At 38.3% G+C, this 23,777-nt stretch overlaps 1 protein-coding gene across 3 annotated transcripts in view; it reads right to left on the reverse strand.

The window, feature by feature from the left end:
* Nucleotides 1-23,777, reverse strand: part of LOC127640187 (S phase cyclin A-associated protein in the endoplasmic reticulum-like) — a 161,765-nt gene that overhangs the window by 52,869 nt on the left and 85,119 nt on the right. For all 3 annotated transcript variants that reach the window (XM_052122615.1, XM_052122614.1, XM_052122616.1), the window contains 3 exons: nt 23,684-23,749; nt 22,614-22,740; nt 8,087-8,202 (listed from right to left, as the gene is read on the reverse strand). In XM_052122615.1, the coding sequence (XP_051978575.1) occupies nt 8,087-8,202; nt 22,614-22,740; nt 23,684-23,749 (309 nt within the window). The remainder of the gene's footprint in view (nt 1-8,086; nt 8,203-22,613; nt 22,741-23,683; nt 23,750-23,777) is intronic.

The following is a 23,777-nucleotide window of genomic DNA, read 5'->3' on the forward strand; positions in this document are numbered from 1 at the left end:
GGATTGAGGTGAGTAACCGCGCCACCATGAGGCCTACTAAGTAGTCGGGAAAAAAATAAAAACATTTAATAAAAGGAGAGATGAGACTAAATAAATGTATGTGGTAATCAACATTATGCCACAAATGCTGTTGATTGAGGATAACATGGAATATTTCTTTAAAGGAATATTACACCAAAGAATGAAAAGTCTGTTATCATTTATTCACCCCCTTCCTTACAAACCTGAATTACTTTTTTCAGCAGAACACAAAAGGAGGAATTTTAGAGGATGTTCACTGGTTTCAATACAATGGCAGTTGATAAAAGACCTGAATGATTATTTTAGAGTGAAAATTTTGACTTCCGCCAAATAGTAACGAATAACATGGACTACTGTTATGATTTTTTTCCCAGTCTTTAAGCTTTAGTGTGTAAACAATCCACTGTCACTATAATGAAATAAAAGAAATGTCCTTTAAAATTCCTCTTTCGTATTTCGCAGAAGAAACTCACATGGGTTTGGAACGACATGCGTAAATGCCAATTTAAATTTTCGGTGAACTATTCCTTTTAGGTATGCATTTTTATCAGTATGTGAGTTTCCTGGGAACTGAACCAATGACTATGTCCATTCAGAATCCGCAGACTTATTTTGGGGAACAATATGTTGAATGCCGTGGGATGATTAAATATTTTTTTTAAATGTGTTCAACTGAACTGAGTGTACTATTCTCTTATTGGTAAGCATAATCCTATGTAAGGAATGGGGCGTAAAATTTCATGAATGACACTTGTTCAAATTCTTTGGGCCTGTCCGTGACTTTAGCAGTGCCATGCTCTACCAGTTGAAATAACATAATTCCCATGTCCACAGCTATAAGTTGCTATACGAAACCCACACATTGGCGTTTTTATGCGCAGTTTAACTTCTATACCCGATTTATGACAGGAAGTGGTAAAACAAATAAAAAAACAAAATCCTGTGAGGGATAGAAAAGCGATCTGGAGCCAGTGAGAAAAGGTGACGAGCAAATCCTTTTTCCAAGTGCCTGTCAAACAATCCTTCCTTTCAGTGCAATCCAAATGACATTTAATTTGATTCTGCCGTTGATCTTTCCCGATACACTGAACGAATCCAAGACATCCATTCTGCCCGCCGTTCCACGAAAAGCTCGGCATAAGCTAGGGCAAATGTGAGTCACGCATCACACGGCGCGCACGCACTTGCGCGTGCGGATAGACAAACCACATAATGGCATCCTGAAATGAAACCACTTGGAGAGAGCTTGCAAGAAGCTTTCACTGGGTGCATTTAGTCATCATGTGACACGGAGGTTGAGGTGACAGGCAGTGGCGCGTCAATGCATTCACTTCCATTTAGAAAAGTGAGACTGCTGGAGTCAAAGTGAGTAGGGCGATCAGTTTAGCTGTTGCGAGTGCTCACCATTAAGCAAGACGCTTCACTGATGTGTGCAAGACCTCTGTGATTTCTTGTGTCTGTTAAGGAGTAGTTTTACTAAAAGTCATTTGGGAAACTCATTTAGGAGTGACCTGTGCACTTGTGAGTGTGTGTAAGGCTCTGGGGATGAGTGGGACTGGATTGCGCTCTGTTCGGTAAGACAGGGTTTCGAGTGCTGACAGCAGTCTGGTTTAGTGCCCACTGTACATTATTGACTTCTCTTTCTCTTTCTCTCTCTCTCTCTCTCTCTCGCTCTCTCTCTCTGCCCCTCAGCAGTGACCCCTACTGGGAGACAGACGGGCTTGTTTTTTCCTAGACCCATTTCACAAGCCCCATCAGCATTGAGCGCAACAAAAAATTCTTCTATCAATTCATACAAAAAATGACCCTGATGTCAAGACTCATGACAAACCAGACAAAACTTAAGACTCAACGTCCTGTTGTTTACTGCAAGTACAACTGAATTGTAAAGGAAATAAAAAAATGTGAACTTTATTAGTTTTAAATGTCAACTATTCATTACTGGACCTAGCGACACAACATATATTAATAAAGTATACAAGCATACATTTAGCAAATATATAAACCTAAAACAGTCGGAATTTCAAGGTATTCCAGATGAGTTATTGCAGGAAAAGCAACAACATTAAGCTTAAGAAGGTTAAAATTAACATCATCTGGCCAGCGAGGGAGCAAATGCTCTGCAAACAACTATAATTTGAAAACTAAATAGTTTTTGGGATCACTGTCAGTGAAAGTTCATTTGTAAAACAATGAAATTATGACGTGTGATGACTTGTGTAAGTGCTCTAGACAGCATATCTGTTGAACATGTTTGTAAACAAGAAATTCACATTTATACCTCTGAATGCAATTCATTTTGGCCATAATCAAGATACAGGGAAGCAATCATTGAGGTAGTCAGATGACAAATACTGACAGTGAGCATTCAATTAGTGTGTGACTGACTATAGCAGCAACTGAGAGAGAGAGAGAGAGAGAGAGAGAGAGAGAGAGAGAGAGGGGTGGGTGCTCGGGGGTGTGGTTCACTGTTTGGGAATATTTTTGAGAAATTACTCTTCTTAATTAAAGCTGAAAAGTGTGTAACTTCCGCGCGACTACTAGCATCTCTAAATGGAGTTGCAAAAATAGAGAATGTTTTTAAAACAGGCCTTCAAACAATTACACCTTTTGCCACTGGTCACTCAACAGATATCTCGCGTCATTCATTGTAAACCCGAATAAGTTAGCAGAACTCAAAAAGTTTAGGTAATCAGTTAAATATTAATAATAATAAAAAAGTTAATACAACTTTCCCATTTTAATTTTGTACTACACATACATGTTAACTGCCCTTACCTTGAAAGCTAACTCATATATTTTGATGGCATTTAAATCTAAATTAGATCTTTGGCTGAACATAAAATTACTTTAACATTAGTAAGACATTTTTCCTCATACTGCCAAAAAGAACCTGGAGCACAATTGACAACTACATTTAGACATTTTCTTAAAATGTAAGAGGTGCCATCCCAAGCAAAACTCGCCACTGGAGTTGTTGAAGTTGGCCTGACAATTTTCTATGTGTGGACTAAATATGAACACATGGGTTCAAAGAACACTGCCAATGAAAGTTTTTCAAAACTCCTACAAATAAATATGAGCAATAGTTATAGTGATACTTTCCTTAGCAAACCTTAATAAGCATACAACCGTGTTTCAAGGTCTACTTGTGTATAAACATTTCCACTGTTTTGTGCCTTAAAAGGAAATGGTTATTTTCTACTGACAGGACGTTTTAAGTATTTAGACAATCATACAACAGGTAAACGTTTTAAAGGCTTAATTTCTTGAAACAAAAATATAAGAAAGGTGATTACAATTTCCCAATTAAAAATTGTGGTTTTCTATTCTGTTTTATTTCTATACTTTGAATAATCTATCACTACTTCTAAAAAAATATTAGGTGTTGAGCATAAAACGAAGAAGTTGATCAGCTTTTGACAAATAAAACACAAATAAATCAGTTACACAAGCAGTGACGGACTTGACTGTTAAATGTTTCCTTGTACACCGAAATCTCATAATATGTATAAGCTAGTGAGCAGGTTAATATTCGGGTTGTTGCATGCATTTCCTGGGGTGGCTCACTATTCTTGGTTTACTCATGCAAACAAAATGGCCTTCCAGCTCTAGATATCCGACCCCCCATTTCCTTTTTAGCTGTCGATTCCCTTCAAAACACTCAGCTGCAAGCCGCAGGATTGCACAGGGACATTAACGGAGCCTCACTGTGGAATTAGCCCATTAATGTAATGCTAACAAGATGGAATCCTCCTCCCAGGGGGGTAATATTACAGCGGCATCTCCGCAGTTGCTCTTTTTTGTAAATCACTCAGCTTATCTGAAAGGAGGCGATCGATACGCAGCATTACAGTAAATAGATAAACTAGCACTGCTGTAAGGGTTCGCATCTGAGCCAACCATTATAGCGTGCAGATGAAGGGGAGCGATTAGCACATTTGCTTGCGCCGGCCCTTCACAGAGACCTGGTGCCATAGAGAAACGTCAAAATTGACATATGGAGACAGATTGACTTCCAGCAAATCGTCTAAGCATGCAATTTTTGTGTAAATTTAATAAAATATCTGCAAAACTGCAAGTCTGATGTTTAAGGGCATTAGCGAGCATTTTTGCGGTTCTTTCTTCACACAAGTTCAGAGAATTTGCTGACAACAATGCAGACAAATAACAGTTTTCTTTTTTTCTTTTCAGTCTATCTCAGAGGGAAGAGACAAGTGCCTAGAGCAAGAAGCAAATTGTTTTCCAAAGTCAGTCCAATATTTGTTCATGATACAAGATTGCAGCGAGACCACTCCATCACGAGCCAAACACTTTAGTAACATTAAACAAGGTGCTAAAGGAATATTCGGGGTTCAATAAAAGTTAAGCTCAATCGACAGCATTTGTGGCATAATGCTGATTACAACAAACATTATTTCGACTCTTTAAAAAAAAAAAAAAAAAAAAGCATATATCGAGGTTACAGTGAGACACTTACAATAGAAGTGAATGTGGCCAATTTTTGGAGGGTTTAAAAAAGGCAGAAATGTGAAGCTTAAAATTGTAGAAAAGCACATGCATTAATAAAACATGTATTATTTGAGCTGCAAAATGATTTAATCAGTGTTTTTGCGTGATCACAGGGTTTACGTCATTATATTGTCATGGCAATGAAGTTGTAAAATTGGATATACTTTAAAGGGTTAGTTCAATGACATATTAAAATTCTCTGATCATTTACTAATGCCATCCAAGATGTGTAAGACTTTCTTCTGCAGAACACAAATGAAGATTTTTAGAAGAATATTTCAGCTCTGTAGGTCCTCACAATGCAAGTGAATGGGTGCCAAAATGTTGACACTGCAAAAACCACATAAAGGCATCAAAAAAGTAATCCATACGAATCCTGTGGTTAAATCCATATCTTCAGAAGTGATATGATAGGTGTGGGAGAGAAACAGATCAATATTTAAGTCCTTTTTTGCAAGAAATTATTCTCCCTGACCAGTAGGGTGTGGTGTGCATAAAGAATGTGACTCATCCAAAAAAAAAAAAAGAAGGTAAATGTGATCGGTTTCTTACCCACACCTATCATATCGCTTCTGAAGATATTGATTTAACCACTGGAGACTTATGGATTACTTTTATGCTGACTTGTGATTTTTTTTTGGAGCTTCAAAAGTTTGGCACCCATTCACTTGCATTGTATGGACCAACAGAGCTGAAATATTCTTCTAAAAATCTCCATTTGTGTTCTGCTGAAGAAAGAAAGTCATACGCATCAGGGATGGCATGAGGGTGAGTAAATGATGAGTGAATTTTCATTTTTGGGTGAACTATCTCTTTAACACAAAAGTTTAGTAAGCAATTTTATCACACTAAAATCATTTTAACATGCATTTTGTTTACATCTTGGGGCTATACTTTTGAAACAGTGTATTTGAACAATTACAGATTGGACACATTCACTTCCACAGAGTATTCCATTAATAGACAAAAAGCAGTCAGAGATGGAATTTGCTAAATATTTTCAGAAAGACAACCACAAACTTAAAAAATGAAGAGTGAATGTGACTAAACATCAAGCGACTATTCGTTAAATAACTTGCAAAAAAAAAACAAAACTTGTTTTCCTTTTAATAAAATGTAAGTCTGGGTCACTATCTCCTATCAGCCTTTATAACATTTGAACAATCATACTACTCCATTACCCTTGCAACTGTATGGATATTGTGTTAACATGATTCTTCTCTTGATATCTGGTGTGCAGACATTTGTTATACATTAATTACATATATAATATACATTATGTTATACTATATTAAATAATACAATGATATATTTTACCAACATAAAGCAATATATATATATATATAACTAATTTTTCCAGATTGGGGCTTTTAAAACCAGTGAGCGGGGAGCAAGCGAGAAGAGGGGAATGGAAAACCCGGAATGGAGTTGAAATGGAGTGTTAACAGAATACTCGTTCTCGCTCCAATCAACTCACAAATTCTGATCAACACCACGCCAGTTTCTATTTACAGCCACCTGGAACTTGATTGGCATATAGATTTAATTATACATTTAATTGATATTGAAAGCAGGCTTGCACTGACAGAGCAAGGGACATTTTGAAAATAAACCACTTTTATTTACTGATAATTTGGATCTTAAGATTAGCATTGTATTCAACTTCATGCTCAGTATAGAGATGTTTCAACAAGTAGAGACAGGGCAGAGCCTCTTGTCATGAAAGTGAAGGGACTGGGAGGCTACTCTTTTATTCTGAGAAAGGGACCACTTCAGCGTTTGAATGGATGACACATGAGAGAATGACAGAAATGCCTTAAAGATCTTAAAGAACTACTCCTGAGCTCATCAAGCGGATCTTTCAAAACAAGAGAGGAGGATAGCGGTAGATGTTTGCAGAGCCTGACCCAACATGCCACAAACACAAACTGTAACAGAGGTTAATCAAACACAAAGCTGTTTCAACCTCTTCAAAAACTGAAGTTCATAAAAATCCATTATAATAGCAAACCCCACTTCAAATTTTCTGGAATTAATGACTGAACGACAAGGAGACGGAAAGAAGGTGAGTGAGTGTATGAGAGAGAAAAATCAATAAACACTAGATGGCCTGTAAAAGCATTATAAATATAAGTAGCACTTCTCCATTAAGGGAGATTTGGAAAACAGCAAATGCTAATGAGGAAGGCAAAGAGGCCATTCAAGTCCATTAGGGGCTCTCTCTATTGCAAATAGGCTGCTTTCTGAGGCCAGTGCCACTAGTTGAAGACCCACTACTCAAACACAACTCCCATTTCCAATGAAGGATTGGACAAATGTGCTTTCTGTATACCACCGAGAGAGGGGTGCAAAATGGATGATTCAAATGTGAAGCATCTAAACAAGGAGCCTTCTTATTTATTATAAATTCATAGAAGTATTTATTGTGATTCAGAGCGCTGGGAAGATGGGAAATGACTTCACGGCTAAATCACTTGGGATTGGAAAAAGGCCACAATTCAAAAGAGATGACAGAACATTTTTTTACTTTTAGATGAAGGAAATAAATAAGTGTTTTGTGTGTCTTATAGTATGCTTCATATGGGACGATTTATATTATTACAAAAATAATAATAATTCTAGTGGGAGCCATGGCCTAGCAGTAAGAACACATGTTCTGACATGTTAAGATCTGGTGTTCATGTGGGTGATGCAAGGTCATTTCATGACCCTGTTCCCCTAATTTCTCCCCATTATTTCCTGCCTTCTTCCGACCATCAATACCAATGAAAGTAGCAAAAATCCAGGGGAAGAAAAAAAATATAAAAAAAACTGCAAATACTATCAGTATACACAAAGGTTGGGCTGTTATCTGAATGTGTTAAATTAGTACAACTAATTAAAAAAAATGCTATAGCAAAATAAACCTTTCCATTTTCCTGGCAGCAAAGAATAAGTAAGAAGCCATTCACATGGGATGCATTCTTCTGTTCGAAACAAAGGCAAAGTGCAACAGATTAAAAAAAAGAATTGAGGGGTCTAGAGATGATTTTTAAAAGTTAAACAACTTTTAACTTCAAAAAGGCATCTTGAAAACAGTGTTCATAGCATGAAGTGCTGAAAACAGCGTGATGCATCGCAACAGTCAAAGGAATCCATCTGGTGCATGTTTACACAGACCCTGACATACACCAACAATTAGAAAAAAAGCGCAGTAGCAAGAACTTGTTCTGTGTGAACAGCCCCATGAGTTTCACAAATTCTATTGCAAAATGAATTGTTGGCTTCAACAATTCATGTGGACTGAAGGTCAGTGAAAGGTTTATGTTCAATGGTATGGAAATAAAACATTTATTAAAATATTTATTGACTTCCAAAGCCTCCTTCATAATGTCTATTCAATGTATTACTCGTCTGCCACAATAATCGAATGTATTCTAATTATCTATTTCGGGGCTATTAGGGCGCAAAGCCCTAAAAATATACATAGTTTGATGATATGGCATTAAATTATATTATGTGGAGGCAAGCAACTATTGGACAAACTTGCCTGTATTAAAGAGTAGATACTCACTTGAGAGGAATACGTGGGACCGTGGTGGGAGTGGAGACTGCACTGACAACCTGTAGGATCTGTTCCAGAGCAGATAAACCCCCTCCTACCTGAAATGCTACTTGATCTGCATTATTCTGAAAAAGAGACATAAAGAGATTGAAACAGTCATAAACATGGAGGCAAACAGACTCAAGTATCACATTGTTTTTGCATAGGAAGTAACCTCGTGTTGCCCACCTCTTGTTTTCAAGAGGGGAGCTGGAGTGAAATATGAAACAAAGTGATCCCAAAGAATTCCTGCTAAATCTCAAAAGTGCACAAGCACTCCCAGCCCCCCAACAGCAACCAAAACCCAAAGAAGGACAACAAATGCACATATCTGCACACAAAGCAGGGGTGGTCTGGTTTGACAAAGAAGAGCATAGGGAATATATAGAATGGAGTACACATTTTGAACATTCAAGCAATATTTTGCGTCACAAAATAGTAATGTGAAAAACGGCATATGTTCAAAATGGACTAGTTGGTCGGTTGCATGTACTAGTAGACTAATTGGTCTTAAGGAAGCCAAGTATAATCAGGCTAGCTTTGGGATCACCTAAATGCAATCGGATGAGTTTCATTTTCATTTACGATCAAAAACAGCCAAACAGAGCGCAATGGAATGGAAAAAAATGCAGGGATCTTAAGACACGTTTTAAAATTTTAGACTATTTTGAGAAACATTGCTTGTGGTAGGATGTTCAGAAAACAAAGTGAGACATGATAATGCAATGGCCAGAGACAAGCAGGGTGAATGTGTAATGATGCTGTAGCAGCACTAAAATCCAACAAAAATATATAATAAAGAAACAACCTACAAGACTAGTTGGTTGTTGGACGAATTGTCGATCATCATGACCTATCCTTTTTCACAATTTAGGTTAGTCTTATGTGTGCGTTTAAAGTTATTTCAGGATTGTCAAAATGTGAAGAGAGGGAATGTTTTAAAAGGAACCTTCAGTCGTTGGTTATCATAGATACCAGCCATAAAACTTTTAAGAGGGGGTCAACCAAGCTGTGCCTGAAACTCATACATCGCGACTGAGTGTCTTTAAGTAAGAGGGGACGTAAAACAGTCATTTAACTGACGTGCTTCTCAAATCAAACTGTTTACAAAGGGGACATTTTTACATGCATCATAAAGTTCAAAGTGAAACCCCTTTAAGTGAGTCATACTGTTTAAATCCAAAGTTCCCCAGAACCCATGGAAAGCCCTCCCTTACTTTGAGCAAAGGAAGGAAGTGCCTCAAAGGTTGGTGATGGGTTTGACCCCAATGTTACTGCAAAAAGAAACATAAATCAACAGCTCTAAATTTGAAAGAGACAACAGTCAAGTCATTTATTTGCTGTGTTGAAAACTAATAGGAGAGAAGAGGAGAGAACTCTTGCACCTACTCCATATAATGAGGTCAGATTCTCGTATGTTATGTGACAGCACTCAAAGTCTGGCTCTTCAAGCTGTTTTTGTTCAGGGTATGGCAGGGGCTGCCAACAAGCCTGAACATATTGAGTAGCAAACAGAGGAAGCGTTTTGCAAAATTATATATAAGCTCTTCTCCTGTCAATCACAGGTACAGCCAAGGAGTTATTCGTGGAGATCCGGAGGCCAAAAGAAGGCTGAACCCATGACAGGGTTAAGAGATTGGAACAAGCTTGTTGTCAGGTACACCAAAGGTAGAGCACGCTTGAACAGCGGCCGGGATTAAGAAAAGCTCAATGACAGCTCTGTCAAGATGGCTAGCAGACTACCATAGTGCCTTGTGGGGATCAAAAGTACTGGTGCTTTAAGTTGATACTAACTTGAACTGAATCAGAATCAGCTTTATTGCCAAGTATGCTTACACATACAAGTAATTTGTCTTTGTGACAGGAGCTTCCAGTGCACAACAATACAATACAGCAACAAGACAGAGATAATAATTAAAAGTAAATAAATACAAATTGAATAAAAATAGAATAGAATATAAAGTATATAAAGAGTACACAATAAGACATTATACATTGCTCCAGTTATCTATTGAAGATCAGTGTGAAGATGTGGGCCAGCCGGTTAGCACAGGATTTTAGACAAGCGGGTGAAACACAACCTGGACCCTGTGCTTTCCTTGTCTTTTGTTTTCGGAAGACAAGGTACACCTCTTCTTCACAGATCTTAAGTGCAGGTTGAGTAGCAGGAGGGGGAGGAGGGATTGCAGGAGGTGTTGGTGTTTGTGTGAAGTGAAGGCCAGAGCGGGTGTGGGGTGCGTGATGACTGGGCTTTTCAAATTTACAGTAGAACACATTCAAGTCGTCAGCCAGTTATTGTTTCCCTACAGTGTTAGGGGCAGAAGTCCTGTAGTTAAGTAAGTTGTTTCAGACCACTCCACACTGATGCAGGGTCGTTAAAGATGTAATGACACCAGTCTGATTTCTACATGTATGCTTATGTTCCACTAATTCTGCTAATTTAGTCAGACATCCAGTTCCCAAACGTATACAGTGGCGTACCCCTCCAAACATTCAACATCCTTTCACATACCCCCTCTCTAATGCATATATAACATTTACACAAGGCATTTTTAAAATATATATAACACAATTATCTTTGTAAAACAACCCCCTTTTATTAAACAGGTTATATTTGTGCATATACATATTGAATAAATGGCCTAGATATGATATAACTGCATAATTTCAGAACTCGCCCCTCATCATGTCACTATACACAAGAATAACATTCGGATCTGTGCATGGAATTGCGCATCACTGAAGGTATGGTATTGCCGGCCGACTTTGAGCATTACAGGTAAGTATGTGTGCAATTGTGCGGTTAGCTCAAGATGCTTATGTCATATTTGGCACTATTAGCAAGGTTGAGCTCATTTGCTGAAAAAACACCATGCAACAATGTAAAAACAAGTATCTAGTGTGCGAGCAAATATAAGTAAAAGTTACTGCGTGTGAATGTGGAAAACTACTTAGCCGCACCGGATGTCTGACTCTTGTCATCAAAGCTTATGAACTTAGCCTATACCATCAGAATCAAAACTCCCTATGCATCAACCTTAAATACAAATAATGTTTTAAACTGCGAAAAAATAAAAATAATACAATAAAGAGACAAACTAAAATAGTGGACGACTGACATATGCAAGTCTGTTAAAACAGTGAAGTATAAATTTTACTTGCTATCGCTAATCTACGTCACCTAGCAGTGTGCTGAGCTGGTGAAAAATTAACCTGTGTGATGCACGACGCATGAGTAGATTTATTGCATATTTATCTGACCTTTACGACACAGCCATTTTTTTTTTGTTTCTACACTAGAGGGCACACAAAATTATTTTTGCCAGTGAGAAATACATGAACTGGGTTTGAATGTTATTTTAGACAGTGATCTCAGAATTGTATTCGCGTACCCCCAGTGTCACCTCACGTATGTGTATGCTTACCTGAGTTTGGGAAAGAGTGATCTAATCAAATCTACTCTGCTTTAGACCTTACAGGGTCAACCTGCTGTCTATTATGTATGATTTTTCATAGAGTATGACTTCTATGGATGACAATTTCTGAATGTTCATTTCATTACTTGATACAGCTGTGAGATAGGCCTTTCTGAAAAAACAAACTCTTAATTAGTTCAATTGCTTTGTCATGAATAGTTACTGGGGATTTTTTTTTATAACACTTAAATTAGTATTAGTTTGGGAATGGTATGAATCTTGTTATCGAGAAATGAAATTTCACTGATATTGTATTGATTTCTGAAATGTTGGCATCGTGACAAACCCTAGTGCCTTGCTAATTATGTGGTAAGTACGAGCCCAAGGTGCAACAGTAAATTGAGTGGGTTGCCTCTGTAAAGCTTAAATACACCCATTTTCATAGCCCTTATTAAAGCATTTGTATCTTTACATATGAAAAAAGTACAAGAAAATGAAAAGCAAATGTATATCATGCCAACAACCCTCTCCAGTGCTAAATGAATATCAGAACAACTGCCTGCATGACTGCGTACAAAAAACTCAAAGCCATCTGTTTTTAAAAGTGGCAAGTAATTTGAGTTCTGTAGCAGAGTTAAATAAAATGCAATGAACTTGGACACAATACTATGGAACGATATTAAACACACCTTGCCAGACTGTAAAATGACAAAACATCACACAGCATGTCATAAACAAAATTGGCTTGGGAGTGATGTGCAAAGCTGGTACTAATCCCAGATTCTGCACAATGGAGTAGTGCTGTTGGATCTGCCTGGTGTTCCGCCCTCCTTCAACAAACACTCCACTGACACAATAATAGGGTGAGAGACCCATTTTGTAATAGGGGACTTGAACAGAAGACCCGAAGACAGATCAGATGGTTAGGGGGAAAAGGTGGGGGAGAGGGTTAGGGCAGAGCGAATCTAAATTACATAGCTAGGGCAATCTTATTCAATTACTAACATGAGTGGACATTTTAGGCAGGGCTAATCAAAGGGCCAGGCAGCTGTGCCTTCCACTGGCCAGCCAGGACAAGGGCATGGGTGTGTGGTACATGTTAGGTGGGAGGGAGGGCTGGATGTGTCTGTGTGTTCACCTCCTACAAACCACTCTAATTAGCCAACATGAAAAGCCAGGGGGAGGGGAATACTCCTAAAATGCTGCATCCCCCTTCTTGTAACAGATGGAGAACAACTGTCTGGGGCATTCATTGACAGAGAGGGTTCACCAAGGTTCCATCTTAGGTCCATCCATCTTTGGGCAAGTGGCGCAGTGATGTAAACAGGCCCCCTCCTGTTACGATGACAGCTCAGAATGTCACAATGAATAAGAGTACAGGCATGCAGACGACACAAAACTGACTTTCGCTCTCAAGTAGAAATACAGAAATATACAAAGTAACGTAAACATAGTCCCCATTTATTGAAGAGGCCTGCGCTAACATCACAAGGAAAGGAAAAGAGTTGTAAACCACAACAAGAGCATTGTAGAGAGTAGAGTAATACGTTAGTGTTTACAGGGTTTAAAAGAGCATCAGAGTACACAGTGGAAGATCATTTGTGGAGGTTCCTTTCAAGTTTTGTGAGTAAAAGTTTGGTTTTGGTATAACAATGGGAACCAACTGTTCATTAGAAAATAGTAAGGATAATCAAAAAGAAACATGGAAACCTTTAACAAATCTGAAAAAATGGACTGTCATGTTTTTATTTCATAGTTAAACTCAGTTACAGGTCACAAACTGTAACTGCATTACATACTCCATATCCTTAACACCATGTCTCATCTATAAAGCAGTAGGAGTTAATCACAGTCCTGACCAGCCGGGATGGTAATGACTCGACAACTCGCATGGTTTCCATTTCTGCGGCTTCCCGGCGGTTCAGAATCCTGCTACTCATTACTGTATATTAAACATCAAATATGTTCCGATTAGCTCTGTGTGATGTCAAACACACAAAATCATGTTCGTTGTGGATAGACATGCTAAGATACGATTAAATTGATTAGGAATTTGTCTGTTTATGACACAGTGTTAATCCACACTAGCAAGAAAACCATTGCATGCCAGACCCAAAGTTCAGGAGAATATGCACTGTCAAGTTCGCCATTGGCGTGTTTCTCTTCACCTCTCACCAAGAACACTGAAAAGCTCCATAACATTGATCAAGCTTATATCCCAAAACCAGCCACCCAGGGGCAATTCTTTCCACCACGGATTTCTGACTTTTTTAATACCTGTCTTTTTGCCACTTCAAACATGCACCTGAGGGGAAACATGAATCCTCTACTCTTACAGTCACAACAGCCAAGTGGAACAAAAGTATTACTAGACAATTAATGTTTGAAAATGACCTTACTGACAGCACACAGAGAAGGAATGCAGAAACTATTTCCACATCATTTTTTGTACTTGCTAGCTTATTTCAAAAGCTCTACCTGTCCTTCAACAGCAGAGAGACAACACCCAATCACCTCACACAACTTTATGAAGAGGCTTGTTGAAAAATGTGGTTCTTGTCATGTATTTTAATGACCCTGAAACCATCAAGCTGGCAAAAAAGGAAAATCAAAGAATAAAAAACAAAACGTGTGAACAAGATATGCTTTTTTAGCATTTTTTATGCGCTAGGTATTATCCGATCATTAATAGAGACTCCATGACCTAAAATAGGTGTTGAATAACCAAGGCAGTTTGGAGGTACTCAAGGACCAGGATTGGGGAAACTGTTATAGAAAATCTGGCTGGCAAAAGGTAAAAGGATTTGCCACCTAGTGGATTTGAAAACACACTTTACCACAGGAGTCAATTGCTTATTAATGTTCCAAGAAACTCTGGCAGAGACAATAAATAATATGAATTTCTTCAAAGTTGTTTCACACTGTACTGATATGCATGCCTGCATAAACGTGTCTCCAACCTTAACTACAATTTCATCCAACATTACTTGGACACTTTCTTTATCCTAGGTCATCAAACATGGGCTAAGGACAACCACAACGCTAGAAGGGCCCCTTCATGCCTCTTTCTGCAGCCTTGGGCCTCTTGATCGGGTATAGCTAGCCACCAGTTGGCCACCAAGGCGAACAAACCTCTGACAGCTGGCAAATTAAAATGTAAATACTGGCTGCACTCTGGGCTCCGCAAGCCCAGAATGTTTCTGACAGTCCCTCAAGTGTCATAAATGCAGTTGATCTCCGCCTGGCCTTTATTTGAAAGCAGTGACAAACACTCCCTGGCAGGAATGTAAACATGTGAGCTCATTCTGCATCTAAGAGAAATTCTGATCTGTGATTCTGAACTCCCCCGAATATTCCTGGACGACAAGGAGGAAAAAAGCTCTTCGATCAGTCAGTTCTCCCTGAGACAAAATGAAACCAGTTTGACACTAAATAAACCATTAAAGGGCTCAGAGGGAGAGGTGGACAAAGGTCGGAGACTGTGCCCAAGCAAAAGCAGCATGGGGAAGAAGGGGTGGGGAAGGCTGCAGTGCTTGAGGGGATAGGAGCAGCGTGGAGAGTCTGGTGTTTTTTGAGGAATTAGGGGAGAAAGTGGAGACTGAATCAGATATGGGGACGAGAAAAAAAACAAATCTGTAGGTGAGTCAGTGACATGAGAGATGCTTGTTAGGTCAAATAATCTAAACGATTCTGAATTGAGGTGACTCTAAGGGAGAAGGGGTGGACACAGACGACCAATGAAGGAGTCGGGTATTTATTTGACTTTGTCCTGGGATTAGAGGTGGAAGTGCCTCAGCAACCTTGGGTTCACAGACTTGCCTGGTTTTGGTGCGTCAGGCCTGGGTGGAATGCCAACTTTTGCTGGGTGTTGCAGGAACTGGGCTGAAGGAATCCATGGCTGTGATTGACAGTCTAAATGAACTCCAGATACTGTACTCTTAAGAGAGATTCTTATCCCCAAAAGACTACAAGAAAGAGCCTGAAGAGCTGACATTTCCACAAGCACTTTACCATTCCAGCAACTTAGAAAAACAACAACGGTGGGAGTTCCTCAGAGCAAGATCTCTGTGGAAAACTCTAGAACGAGTTTGTGTAGGAGGCCATGGGGACAGTACATGAAAAATATACTCATGTTCTTGAGAAGCTTTCGTTTAGAGACACTTCTAAGCAGAACAGGGCCTGAAGAGGGTGAAATTATGAAAAGGTCTGACCAGAGAATATCTGTTGAAGGGAACATGGGGCATGTTGGTTGTATTATCAAGTAGCAATACTAACCACAGACCTACCTTGGTAGATGGGCCTGAAATTCTAAATGCGCATTTAGAGACTTTGTTCAAGGGGTTCTTCAGAATAATTTTTTTAATTTTATGTCTATGGCCTGCATCTGTAGTATGTTGTCAATTACCACAGGCAATTCTGACTCGTCCTTCAGTATATAAAACTGAATTGAACATTGAAGCCAAAGTAAGTAATTTCTGGCATCACCAAACAGAATTGCACAAATAATGACCAATTCGAAACAGGTTCCCGTTAATTCCCCAGGTCTTCCTTTGGTCAGAAAAACAGATCATCCCAACACAAACTGAAGCCATTGGTTTTGAAAAGTTGCCACAGAGCCAATGTTTACACTTTTCTTCATATTAAGTCACCTTTAAGCAGAAAACAACCCAGAAAATCCCTTTAATTGTTTAAGATTAATATTGTATTAATTTACATTGCCTTACCATTGTTAAATATTCAGCGTAATCACTATTATTCAACACTGGACATGTGGATTATGACTGATCATTACGTCCCCCTCACTCATTTCTAGGAGCTTACATGCTTCTCTCCTCCCTCTGCCCTCCTCCTCTCCCATTAGCTCAGCTTTACCACCCTCTTCTGTCTCTTACCTTTCTCCTCTTTCTCCAGAAATACCATTAACATCCTGCATCTCCTCCCACTGGTCAATACCAGCACACAATCAATGCACCATTCACCCACCCACAAACACACTCCCACCCAATCACACATCCCGTCGTTTGATGAGTGCATAACAGAATGCCACCAACAGAAACTATTAAAGTTCCTTTTCATTACCAAAAAGTGACATGATGTACCCAATAAATTCTCCTGTTATTGATCTGTGTATACTGGGAGTAACACTATTTTCAGGCCCTTGCTGACTGTAGGACTATAAGATTGCGAAATGCCTTTTCAAATAGTATGCCAATATTTTGCAAGAGTAAATGTGGTGAGCTATAAACACTGTAATTGTTGATATTGTTGAATTAAGTGATTTCGAAAATTTTAAAATGGCATTGAGCTTTACAAATGTAAAAAATAAATAAATAAATAAATAATCTTTTAGAACGCTATCAAAAACTTCAAAAGCTCTGTTAATCCTCACTAGAACTGAAGCATGTAACTTAATGAATGAAAGAAAATGTAGATATCATCTCCAAGCTTATACAAAAAGTTAGGCAATTAGTAAACAGTTCTTGTGTGGCTGATAAAGACGTGCCAAGCCAGCTTACAAAAAAAAACAATTGCAATGATTGCTAAAACAAAGATGCACAATCTTTCAAAGCTACAGTCCCTGTTATGTCAATTCATTTGGATTATATTTTCTTTTGAAAAACCAACATATTATTGTATAAAAGCCACAATGCACGACAGCAGCCAGTGAGGCCAGCCAAGCACTTGGAAACATGTTCGGCTGTTTAACTAATGGGGAGCTACGCCAATTAATAACATCTGCAGCAATGAAAACAAGCACCTAATCTGGCCCTCATTACCAAATAACCAAAGGCAGAAAGTTGCGGATGGAAAGCGATACTCTGCAAAGACTGCGAGACGGGGAGGACTGCAGCCAAAGCCATGCAATTCAGGGAAGTCAGTGTTGAGAGCAGCCTGGAGGCTTATCTTCAAGTCAAATCCCTCCACAAACACACACACACACACACACACACACACAAGCACACACGCACGCGCACACACACACACACACACGCACACGCACACACGCACACACGCACACACGCACACACGCACACGCACACACGCACACGCACACACGCACACACGCACACGCACACACGCACACGCACACACGCACACGCACACGCACACGCGCACACGCACACACACAATCTACATAGACTAGACTTTAGACAATAATGCTGCCAATCCATTGCCTTAGACTGGCCCAAACACTGTTCAGATGCTTCAATCCCTGAACTACCATGGTATGAATGGGAGGTAGTAAAGATGTCATTTAACCATTTATTTATTATCTGTTGAAAGAAACAACGAAGGGGAGTGGCGTGGCGCCAATGCGAGGTTTGGATGTGTGAAAGGCTAGCTCTGTGCACTTTACTAGTTTTTACACTATTAATGTCATAAACCACTCTGTTCCATAACTGTTCGAGGAGGACAATATGTCAAAGAATAAATAAAAAAAAAGACACTTACATGCTCAAGATGACACCCGCATGGAGGCCCCGAGCCCGGGAGTAGATTTGGTCAGAGAAATGATGGAAATTCGTCCAGAAATGTTGAACATGTCGGCAATGCTGACAAAGATCGTTGCTGACTTGGAGGATCTTGCTGTAATACGTCGATCGATCAGTACCATGGAGATTAAATTGACTAATGTGGTTACAAGAGTGGGGGATGTCGAGAAACGAATCGATTATCTGGAGTCATCAGAGAGGAAATTATCTGCTAATCCGCTAGCGACCAAGGTAGATTTGGAGCATCTCTGGGAGAAGCTGGAGGACATGGAGAACCGTAGCTGGCGGAATAAGATCTGTATTGTTAGAATTCCTGAGGACGAAGTGGGTCAGGATGATATGTTGAAGTTCCTGGACAGGCTCTTTCAGAGTCTACTGAATATAACAGGCCATAATCTGGAAATTTGAGCGAGCTCACAGGGATCCAGCTCGGCAATCCACTGAGGGAAACAGGCCCAGATCAATTCTGGCTTAATTTCTGAGATCATCCGATAAAGATCTTGTGTTACGCCAGGCCAAGTATAAAGGAAGGTTTTCTTGGAAGAACCATAGCATTTTCTTGTTCCCAGACTTTGCAAATACGACAAGAGAGAAACATGATCGATTCAAGGAATCCAAGAAACTCTTACATCAACAGAAGTTCACTTTTGCACTGATGTTCCCAGCCAAATTGAGAATAAATGCCAAGGATGGCCGTAAAACATTCACATGTCCCCAGCATGCGATGTTCTTCATAAAGTCAATGGAGTAAGTTATTTTGTTGTACTCATGTTGCAGCCTAGTGAACATTCAATTGACTGGAGTTTGGTGTGGTGGTGGCGTAGTGGCTAAAGCACAGAGCTGTTAATCAGAAGATTGCAGGTTCTAACCCCACAGCCACCACCATTGTGTCCTTGAGCAAGACACTTAACTCCAGGTTGCTCTGGGGGGATTGTCCCTTTAATAATTGCACTGTAAGTCGCTTTGGATAAAAGTGTCTGCCAAATGCATAAATGTAAATGTAAATGGAGTAACACTCCTTCGGGATAGTTATGTGGATGAATCTACACATTCTGTGTGTTTATCGGGTCTATTGACTGGAGTTTGTTTTATAGATTATCTTTTGCTGTGTAATCTCACAAAATTTGAATTTAAACACCGGATTTGAGCAATCCAACAGCAAAGATGTCGTGGGGGCTCTCGTAAGAGTACATGGACTATTTGAGTTTAGAGGGATGGACACCAGTTGGTGCTGTCATGCGCAGGGTTAATGCGCAGGTTTAGTTTTTCCGCTGTTTAGTTCTTGGGGAAGTTTGGGGTTTGACAGTTGCACTAACGTTGGAATGTGGTCTTTATAATTTTGTTTCTGACACAATAATATTTTTCTAAGATGACAAATGTTAATATGAGTCTATAATAATACAATTCAAATGTCTGAAACAGATTAAAGATAAATTAGGAAGAGTCATTATAGTTTTAGCAGAAATTCAGAGGCAAAGTCTTATTTTGGCTAATATTTACAAACCTAACGTTGAAGATCTGGGATTTTTTTATATATCTTGAAGGGATGTTGTAAGACGCTGGCACCCCTCATGATATAATATTGGGAGGAGACTAATCTTTTGATGGAGTAAAAGATAATAGTGAAGCAAAAGTGTGCAAGCCCCTAGAGCAACATTGACGCTTCACAGGATGTGTAAAAATCTTGGTCTTACAGATACTTGGAGACATTTGAACCCATCTAGTAGGGTAAGTCCATCCTTTCATCTGTTATACTGATAACATTTTAGTCTCATATCACACCCTGGTGAGTTTAGAGGTGTTGCCACATACGGAGAAATGGAAATCATATAGTTGTCGCTTTATTTTATCCCTTTTGCAAAATCCTGAATTCCAACAAATGTTAAAGGCTGAAATCAATGTTTATAAGGAGACCAACTGGTCCTCAGCATCTTCTGTGGGCATGGGAGGCACTTAAGGCAGATCTTTGTGGCTGGAGCATACAGTATGCCTCCTTCACCCAAAAATCCAAAGCACGAGAACTCGTGGAGTTGGAAGAGAATATAAAAAAGGCCGAGCCAGAGCTGAAGCACCGAATGTCGTCTGATGGCCTCAGAGAACTGACCCGATTGAAATACAGATATAATACCATTTTGTTGCGGAAGGTGAAGTTTTGGCTATTTAGGGCAAGACAGTCATATTTGAGTCGGGGGACAAAGCAGGAAAGCTTGTGGATATATATATATATATATATATATATATATATATATATATATATATATATATATATATATATATATATATATATATATATAAACTGAGTCTTTTTCAAACATTCCCTCAATGAAATCTACTGGTGGTGAAATATTTACCTCAGCCATCGATATTAATAATGATTTAAAAAATCTTGATATCTATAGTTCCACATCTTCAACTACTGATGAATTTGTGGAACCGTTACAACTTCCTAAACTAATGACTGAGCAAAACAATTCTCTTGATTCTGAGATAAACTTGAAGGAGCTTGGTGAGGTAATTAAGGCCTTGCCTACAGGCAAGACTGCGGGGCCAGACAGCTTTGCCGCTGAATTTTTTAGATCTTATGCTACAGAACTGGCTGCACTTTTGTTAGAAGTTTACACAGAATAATTAAAGAATGGAAAGCTTCCGCCAACCATCACACAAGCCCGGATCACTCTGATTCTTAAAAAAGACAAAGATCCAAGCGAGTGTAAGAGTTACCATCCAATTTCCCTGATCCAGCTAGACTTCAAAATATTGTGAAACATTTTGGCTAAACGGGGTTTATTCAGGGCCGTAAATCTTCTGATAACATTAGGCGTTTCCTCAATATCATGTGGTCAGTGGTGAATGATCAGACTCCAGTCGCTGCAATCTCACTTGATGTCGAAAAGGTGTTTGATATAGTAGAATGGGATTATCTTTTTAAGATTTTGGAAATATACGGGTTCGGGAATACTTTTATTGGATGGATTAAGTTACTTTATAGACACGTGGTACCTGTGGTACAAACAAATGGATTAACTTCAGATTATTTTACTCTGGATAGGGGCACCCGGCAGGGTTGCCCTCTTTTCCCAATTATTTTGATGTCTTGCCCTGGAACCATTAGCAGCCACAACAAGAAAGGAATTTATTGATTTTTAAATGATTTTCCAGGGGTGGTGGTGAGAGGTATGATGCATAAGCTTTACGCAAATTATATTTTATTGTCAGAGTTAATTTTGATCCCTTAATAAAAAGGTTTGAGCACGATGTGGGCAGGTGGACTTCATTACATTTATCTATGATTGGGAAGGTTATTGTTATTAAAATGAATTGTTAAAATGAACTGTATTCCAAAATGTAACTACCTGCTACAATCTCCCCCTCTGGTATTTCAAGCAATTTGATAGCATAGCGATTTGGAATGGTAGACGTCCCCGATTACATTTCAATAAATTACATAGGCCGATTGATAAGGTGGGTTAGGCCTACCCAAGATTTATATTTATTTTTATGCATTTGGTCTCAGACATTTGGGTCATTGGTTGCTTCCACCAGAGAGAGCCCTTTCCTGGTTTTGTATTGAGCAGGAAGTTCTTGCCCCTATTTCGCCATTGCAAAGCCTTTCTATTAAACTAACCGGAGAACTGAAGTTACACCCCGTTATCTAGCATTTTCACGTATGGACATAAGTGTTCAGAGTGTTTAATTCAGACATTTATCTAAATGTTGCCTCAAGCATATGGCTGAACCCAACATTATGCATTAATAAGTCCCCTTTCTGCTGGTCAGAGTGGATTGTGTGGGAGGTTAATATGCTCGGTGACCTATATGAGAGTGGAGCGTTGAGATCCTTTGAAAATATGGTTCAACAATATGTTCGGGGTGAGGGGCTTAATGTATAACATTTGATTCTGTATTTTCAGTTATACTTATTTATTTTGTGAATGGAATCAATAAAAACTTTTATTAACAAACGAAACAACAATGTTCTACAATAAAAATTAATTAATTAAAAGAAAAGAGCATTGCATTCTGTGATGTAGCATTGTCACAATACAAAAATATCTGTAGTCAACACCAGTGAAATTTCACAATTCTCAAAAATATTTCGAAACCATAGCAAAAACATAAATGTACAACTAAACTTTATTTAAAAGGTAAATATATCATATTTATAATTTATAGTAATTGTATAAGGTTATTAATTTATAATATTCATCAATTATTAATATAATTAATTTAAAATATAAGTACAAATGAAAACAACGGCATGCAGCCATTATTGGGCAAGTTGGCATGAAGTATTCCTAAATTTTTCAAGGAAAAGCAGCTATAAAATCTAAATTAATTAAATAACTTAAAAAAATGTATATGCTATTGAACACACTCCTTTATTTAAAAACTAAATATTACTATTTATAGTTTATATTAAATTACAATATTTTTAATTTACAATCTAAATCAATGACCAATTTTATTTATTTACAGTATTAATAATTGTTATTAATATAATAATAACAATTTAAATCAATGGCATGGTAAGTATTCCTCCATAAAGTGAACAATAATGAATTGGGCAAAAGAGAGTTTAGTACAAACCTGTTTCTCTAAAATGCGGGAGATTTCTCCCAGAGTTCTGTCCAGACCAGACACTTTATTACTGGCCCACTGGCCACTGTCCTGTCCCTGTAGTTGCTTTACCAGGTCCTTCACCAGACGCTGGAGCCTGGAAGGAAATGCAAACACACACAAGCAAATATGTTTGTTTTTATTTCATGGAGGGGACTTGCCATTTACTTTTTAAAAGCTAATTGAACGAAACTCACAAAACCTGTCAAGAACCCAAAAATCTAAAGAAAGATATGACATAATATTTCGTTTAAAATAAAACCTATTTTAGGACCAGTAAGATCTTTTGCATGTTCATCACATGGAACAAATTGCAACACATAATGCAAAAATGATCTCATGATGATTAAAATGATTCAATAATGTTATGTAATTAATACAATAATGTTATGTAATCTTAAATTACATAAATTATAATTAACACAGAGAAAAATGAAAAAACAAAACAAAAATAAGGCCTGGATGCATTATTGCAATGAGAATTAGAGGGAGAAATATAAATATTTGTCATACAAATAATGTCACAATGTAAAAAGCCCTTAAGGCTTTATTTTCTTTCTGTATATTATCCTATCTTTTCTTGTTAAGTTTTTTATTATGACCTGGACATTTTCATTGGATTCACCCAGGTATGTTTGCTATACCCTAACCCTACCCCTTACATATTTATTTACTTTAATTAAGGCATTTGTTTTCAAATGAGGACTGTTGGAAGGTCCCCACAATGTAGGGGATTTCAGGTTATCTAAAAAATCTGAAATTATAGAACCTGACATTTTTAAGTTTATTATTACAGGGAACAAAAGATACAAAACCTGACCATCACAAAGTAAAACAGCAAGAATAATAGATTGTAAGCAGAGATCCAAGGCTCCACTTCAAATCAGAATTTCATTATCTAATGGGCCAAACAATAAATGCTCAATTAAGGTAAATCCAATCCTGGCATAATTTCTGAAGCAGAGATTTTAAAAGACAGAAGCACTTTGTAGAACACGTCAGGTTAGGTGTATGATCAAAAAGTGGAACAGGGAGCTTACTTCGCCTTGTAAGGAGAGTCGGGGATCTGTGTCTTGGCTTCCATGCATGTCTCATACTCCTTAGCCCTGAAAGAGAAAGACAAACAAGTCTGTC

Source organism: Xyrauchen texanus, chromosome 49 (genome assembly GCF_025860055.1).
Source record: "Xyrauchen texanus isolate HMW12.3.18 chromosome 49, RBS_HiC_50CHRs, whole genome shotgun sequence".
NCBI lineage: Eukaryota > Metazoa > Chordata > Actinopteri > Cypriniformes > Catostomidae > Xyrauchen > Xyrauchen texanus.